The 7,080-nt window shown below is 34.1% G+C and overlaps 1 protein-coding gene across 1 annotated transcript; it reads left to right on the top strand.

Moving 5' to 3' along the window:
• The first annotated feature begins 795 nt into the window (after positions 1-795).
• On the top strand, positions 796-2,671 carry LOC143593532 (heavy metal-associated isoprenylated plant protein 26-like). The gene is made up of 2 exons (XM_077073138.1): positions 796-974; positions 2,180-2,671. The coding sequence occupies exons 1-2, from the start codon at positions 891-893 to the stop codon at positions 2,558-2,560; spliced, it is 465 nt and encodes a 154-aa protein (XP_076929253.1). The 5' UTR covers positions 796-890; the 3' UTR covers positions 2,561-2,671.
• Positions 2,672-7,080: the final 4,409 nt, after the last annotated feature.

The raw sequence follows: 7,080 nt of genomic DNA, 5'->3' as shown, positions 1-7,080 counted from the left end.
TCACTTATTATTTAAAACTTTAAAAGTTGTTAATACAACCATCTAACAAGGTTTATGTGGTTTGCTATGTTACAATGCTTAAAGACCTATTGATGCGGCATCTCTTATGAATAGTAATTGTAAATTGACGGGTTAATTTGTTAAACCCAAACATGATCAGAATATTTATTTAAAGACTAATCATGAAAATTAAACAAAACTATTTTTAATCTATTTATCTAAATAAATAGAAAAAACTTGTTCACAAATTTAACCTGCTCAATTAAAAAGATTGAAAGGTCAGCATGTTTCATTAAATGGATAAAATGTCAACCCGAACATCATTTGTTTAAATGAATGTTTTAACAAGTTAACCTAGAGTCCTAGACACAATGTATTTAACGAGTTATGTATGATAATGAAAAACTTAATTATATTTATTTCGTGTCATTATAATGTTAAAAGTCGTGATTTTTGTATCTTTGTAACGATAAACTAGTCAATCCATTCTAGATACACATGGCCGAATTTTCTAATTTTTAAGAAAGAAACATATATGAGGTGGCAATAAACGATGAGCACATAAGACTTTTTGTTTAACAATTTGTTATGAATTTAAAACATATATGTGGCAACAGAAACTTTAAGACCTTGTAAACTTATTTGCTTAAATTTAACTTTCAATGAAACTTAAAGGACTATATAGCAACCTTTCAAAACTATAAGGTTCTAAAACGCCAATAATTATTCACAAAGGAGCTAACATGTGACTACAATTCCATTATAAATAATGAAGCAAGTGACAGTCTATCTCAAATCTCAAATCGTCTTGGCGAAGTAAACAAAAAAATAATACTAATATCAGTGAGATTACTGTTGTCAGTAGAAATATCTTAATCTAACGAGTAACCATGGGAGCTTTGGATCATCTTTCTAACATGTTCGATTGCAAAAGTGGTAGCAACAGAAAGTACAAAAAACGCAAGCAGTTGCAGGTAAAAATCCCCTAAATTTTATTTATTTTCTTATTTTGGAAAGGCAAAAGAAAAAAGAGAGAGAGAGAGAGAGAGAGAAATTCCCTAAATAGCCTTCGATTTATGTGATTTTGTTTTTTTTTTTTTTTTTTTTTGGATCTGATGTTTTGATTCAAGTTATTTCTGTAATTAATATTATGGTTCGGATTTAGGATCTGATGTTTTAATTCAAGTTGTTTCTAGCTAAAATTTGTAAAATAATCAGGAACTTAAACACACACATGGTTATGAATCTGAAAGTTAAAATCTGTACAGCTGTACTCATATTTGCTTGATTCAACATTCAAGTAGAACTCGGTTTTTTATGGTACAGAGTTTGAAACTTTTAATTTGAATAAAAGTATATCCTGGTTTCTGTTTGTACTCTGTGCAGTACTAGTTGTACGTAAATATCCTTTGTTTGGTGCTAAGGTTATTTGATTTATGTGCCTGTCCGGCTTTATGGGGGTGGATGATCGGGAGAGAGTAGATATAGAAAGTGAAAGCAATGATGTTAAAGTGTTGTTTGTATGTAATTGTACCACTAGGTAGCTTTTTTTACTTTAAACGAAAATTGAAAATTTATTATTCTCAAAAATATTTATTTTCAAATAATTATTATTGTTTTTTGAACAGATTCATGAACTAGTAGAATCTAATGATCCAACTTTAATATGTTTATTGTGTGATTTTAAGTATTGAAAGTACGTTCACAAAAATAAAAAATAAATATTATTCCCAGCAATTTTTATTTTTTAAAAAACATTATTATTATTTTATGATCAGATTCATCAACTAATAATCCAACTTTAACATATTTATTATATATATTCATTGTTGTATGATTTGAATTATTGAAACCCATAATGATTACTTTTGTACCCATTAATCATAAAGCCGGTATCATTACAACCATAAAATATTTTTATTTTAGTTAAAAGTCTAGATATTATCATTATTTAAACATAACTAATGAAGTAGGGCCCACCATGCATGTTCACTTGTTGATCCCCCTTTTTCTCGTCATGCCCGTAAATAGTCCACAAAAAGTCAAAACCTTATTTGTCATTCCTCCTACTATTCCTAACAACTAATAAATTCTTGCCACCTTTCAATAAAACAAATTATTGTGATAAACTGGTTATAATTTCTTTTACGTTGTTTAATATTAGTTTATATTTTAATAGACCGTAGAGATTAAAGTGAAGATCGATTGCGATGGGTGCGAGAGAAAGGTGAGGAGATCGGTAGAAGGCATGAAAGGTGTGACATCTGTTAGCGTGGAGCGAAAACAACATAAGCTTACGGTTGTCGGGTACGTTGAGCCACAGAAGGTGTTGTCTCGTGTGGCTTATCGAACTGGGAAGAAAGTTGAGCTTTGGCCGTATGTGCCATATGATATCGTAGCCCACCCCTATGCACAAGGTGTGTATGACAAAAAGGCACCAGCTGGGTATGTGCGGTATGTTGATGATCCCAACAATCAGTTGGCACGAGCTAGCTCGGCTGAGGTTCGCTACACCACAGCTTTTAGTGACGAAAATCCAGCTGCGTGTTCTATCATGTGATTGATGTTTTAGGGTCGAAAAGAAGTTGAAAGTTTAAGGAATTTTATTATATAATATTATATTTATATATATATATATATAAGTGGTTATGAGTGCATAGGTTTAGACTTTTGATAAAAGAAAGACAGTTTGGTTAGTGAATTAGTTTGTTGTTTTGTTTTTATTTGTATTAAAGCGTTTTTTTTCTTCTTTAAATATGATCTGTGGTTTTCTTTTTGTGATGTTTTTTTGACATTTCGTAGTGGATAGTGTTTTGGATATTGAACAATCTATTGTATGGGTAAATGTAATTTCAATGTCCAGAAAAATAAAAGTATCTAACGGAAGGGGTGGTATCTAGTGAAAACTAGTTTTAAAGAGAAAACTTAAAAACTTTTAGAAAACTATTTTTAGCTTTTTTTAAATTTTTTTTTTTAAAGTTTCTTTTTTATTCATTATTCTTATATGTTATTGGTTCAAAAAAAAAAAAAAAAACCTTGTCGGTAACCTCGTCGGTATAGTGCGCATGTGTAATAGTGTGCATTGCCTATGTGCAAAAGTGTTTGTATTGCATAGAATACAACAATATTGCTTATATTTGATACACACTATTGTATATATGCAATATAAGACTAATACACACATTGAATACACATTAGTACGTATGTGTAATACAATATTAACGCACATGTGCACTACATCGACTTTTATTTAGACAAAACAGCAAAACTAGTCCTTTATGTTTGTATGTTTTTTCAATGGTCATCCTTTCGCAAACTTAATGACAGAAATCGTATTTTATGTTTCAAATTCCTATCACGTTAAGTCCTTTGCCCCTAACCCAGTTAAGTTTTTCAGTTAATTTCGATTATGTGCAAGTCATATGAGGGTAGTTTTGTAATTTAAAATTTTTTTAAAGAGACCCACCATTTTTATAATTATATAAAATATATATATATATAGTTAATGTGGGTCCCCCCCCCCCACTCTCTCTACATCCTTCACCACCACCACCATCAACCATTCAACCCCCATTACCAAACCACCACCGCCACCACATAAAACCGGTGGTTCGAAGAAAGCTACTACCTCTGATTCAAGTATCACATAAAAATGCCATCACACTCCACCTTCTGTACTCCTAAACCCTTCTCAACTCCACCTTCCATGGCCGCCACCCGTCGCCGCCACAAACCACCACCTCACGGAATAACAAACAAACCACCATCATACCCTAACAGCCACCGCCGATACGGGCGGTCCAATCGCCTTAAAGTTCCCTTTCTCCCCCAACTGCCTCTATGTTTCAAAAAAAAATTAAAAAAAAAACCCTTTCTCTTTCTCCCCAATTTCTCTAGGTTTAGGCTAGGGCATAGATTGACATACAGTAATTACAGAATGCAGCACTTAATTCTCTCCTTGCTACTTTAGATTGGTGTTCAATTGAAAACCCAATTGTTCAAATTAAAGTTTTAGGGTTCCTTTTACGTTGGATTTTGAAAGAGTGAATTTTAAGGTCATGATAAGGAAATCATAGTGGTGTGATGGGTGGTTGCCTGATGTAGAGAAAGAGGAAAAATAGAGAGAGAGCCGTGGGTGTAGTTTAGTGGTGGTGACAAGCATTGGTGGTGTGAGAGGTTGATGGTTGATGAAACTCAGGAGAGAGAGAGAGGCAAAGGACTTAAGTTTACGAAAGGGTGACCATTGAAAAAACACGCAAACATAAATGACTAGTTTTGCTGTTTTGTCTTTATTTTATTATTATTTTTTTCCATATAATACAACACCACTACACATATACAATACACAAATATTGAATATATGCAATTAAACACTATTAAACTCAAAAAATACATAGTAATACACATGTGTAATACAACGGTATCGCACAGTAATACATATGTGCATTACAGTGGTTTATTTTATTTTATTTTTTTTTCGAGCAAAGGGTAAGAAAATATAAGATTAATGGCAAAAACAAAAATTTGAAAATATTTTTTTATTTTTAATTAAAAATAATTCTTTAGGAGTTTTTAAGTTTTCTCTCTAAGTTTTCTCTTGATCTTCTCCCTCTAACTGAATACGTATTATAAAATAGCTCATGTTCGGATATATTAAATAATATAAGATATATTAAAATTGACAAGTGAATTTGTCGATCTTTTTACGACTTAAGCTAGTGTTTGTCATTCAACAACGGCAGGTGGGATGGAAATACCATCGTTAGGGAGGGAATGAAATAGTGTTTGGTTGTTGAAAAAAGGGAATTGGTTTTATTGGTCCTAACTATTTCATTTTTGTCAGCGCTGGTCCCAACTTTCATTTAGGCTGGCAACGGTCCCAACTTTAACATTCGTTTCTTCCACCAGTCCGCGACTAACGGAGTACTAACTCCGTTATGTTTTGCTGATGCGTCCATCTGAGTTGTCAAAAAAATGTTACGTGGCAGCCACCTCCTCACACCATCGTCCCACCGCCACTCCCGCCACCCCCACCACCACCGTCCAACGCAGCATCGGCATCGCCGTCGACCTCTCTGACGAGTTCGCCTTCGCCATCAAATGGGCCGTCGACTTCTCCGACCTCTCCGACGAGTCCGCCGACGAGTTCGAACATGAGAATGTAGCTTCCATTACATAATTTGACATTAGAACTGTCAAATTTAAGGTTGACTCTTCGTTGTCGGTGTCTATGTCTACAATTGATAACTCAACGGAGTCCCAGTCAGCGCCGTAGAGGACGGAGGTGGGTCTGACGTGGGTTAAGATGACGGCGTCGCCCGGACGGTGGTGCTAGTTGACGGCCCATTTGACGGCGGACGGCATCGTCGGGACGGAGGTACTGGTTGACGGCCCATTTGATGGTGAAGGCGGACTCGTCGGAGAGGTCGACGGCGATGCCAATGCGGCGTTAGGCGGTGGTGGTGGGGGTTGTAGGAGTGGCGGTGGGACGGTGGTGTGGGGAGCTGGCTACCACGTAACATTTTTTTGACAACTCAAATGGACACATCAGAAAAAACATAACGGAGTTAGGATTCCGTTAGTCGCAGACTGGTGGAAGAAACGAATGTTATGTTGGGACCGGCGCCGACAAAAATGAAATAGTTGGGACCAATAAAACCAATTTTCCGTAAAAAAAATATAATTATTCATTATACACAAACTCTCATTCTCTTTAAACACATCAATGTTTTTATTTGTTTTTTTCCCTTATATATATAATTTAGTTCTCATTTTCAACGTTCTCAATACCACAATTGACCACCATCACTTAGCCACTGCCACCGTCACCACCACCACTACCACACTTAGCCACCATCACATAGTCACTGCCACCACCACCACAATCACCTTTGTCGCCTCAACCACTATCTGACCACCACCAGCACCACCATTATCACCAACGTTGCTATCACCGCAACTATCACTTGACTACCACAGCTGCCGCCTTCACTACCACTTGACCCCCACCCTCAGTGCCACCACCACTGCCACCCACGCCATTACCATTTTCTTTATTTTGAGGCATGGGAACCTTTATCTTTAGTATTTCATTCATTTGTCCTTTTCTAGCCTACCAAATATCACAAAATAATTATTTATTTCATTCTCATAAATTAATTTAAATTATAGGACAATGAATGACAGTGATCATTCTGTTATCCATTTCAAACTCACTGCCGTCACCTCCGTCACCCACGCCATTACCATTTTGTTTACGAGGCATGGGAACTTTTATCTTTAGTATTTCATTTATTTGTCCTTTTCTAGTCTATCAAATATCACAAAGTAATTATTTATTTCATTCTTATAAATTAATTTAAATTATAGAACAATGAAATGACATTGATCCATTCTGTAATCCATTTCAAACTCATACCAAACATTATCAAACAAACTTAAAACAATTTTAAATTTTAAATAAGACAATATCAAATTTTAATAATCTCAAACTTTAATATATTAGAAGGAAGAGCTAAGCGCAGCTTTTTAGACTGCCTTGTAAAAAAAATACTTTTCTAGATTGGAGTTTTTATAAATTGAATAAACTAACTGTAAAGATAATGTCTATCCAAACAATGTGCCAACTAAATATTGGCTAAGTGGGATGATAAGACGTTGTGGCCAAGGGAAACTATCCCATGGCCCACAATAAATGATTTTATAATGTGACAACTCGCAATGCCATGATGATAGTAATAAATTTTGAATAATATTGTTTTCAAGCGGCTCTCAAATATATATATATATATATATATATATATATATCAGGATCATGTGAGAATTTTTTAAAAATTGAGAACTTTTTAAGAATCGAGAACTATGGGAATCATTTTGGATCACAAAAAAACTCAAAAATAAAAAAAATTATAAAACAAAAAAAAAACACAAAAATAAAAAAAGTAAAAAAACCAAAGTTCTTATTTATCCCGGTTTCTAAAAAAAAAAATTCTCGGTTTAGCTAAATTATACATATACATATATGTATAATATGTACATATATGTACACACATGTTTTTTTCCTATACACATATTTATAAT

Source organism: Bidens hawaiensis, unplaced genomic scaffold (genome assembly GCF_021521415.1).
Source record: "Bidens hawaiensis isolate Kalapana, Puna unplaced genomic scaffold, B.hawaiensis_p1.1 tig00042296_1, whole genome shotgun sequence".
Lineage (NCBI taxonomy): Eukaryota > Viridiplantae > Streptophyta > Magnoliopsida > Asterales > Asteraceae > Bidens > Bidens hawaiensis.
This window is presented reverse-complemented; position numbering and strand designations above follow the sequence as displayed.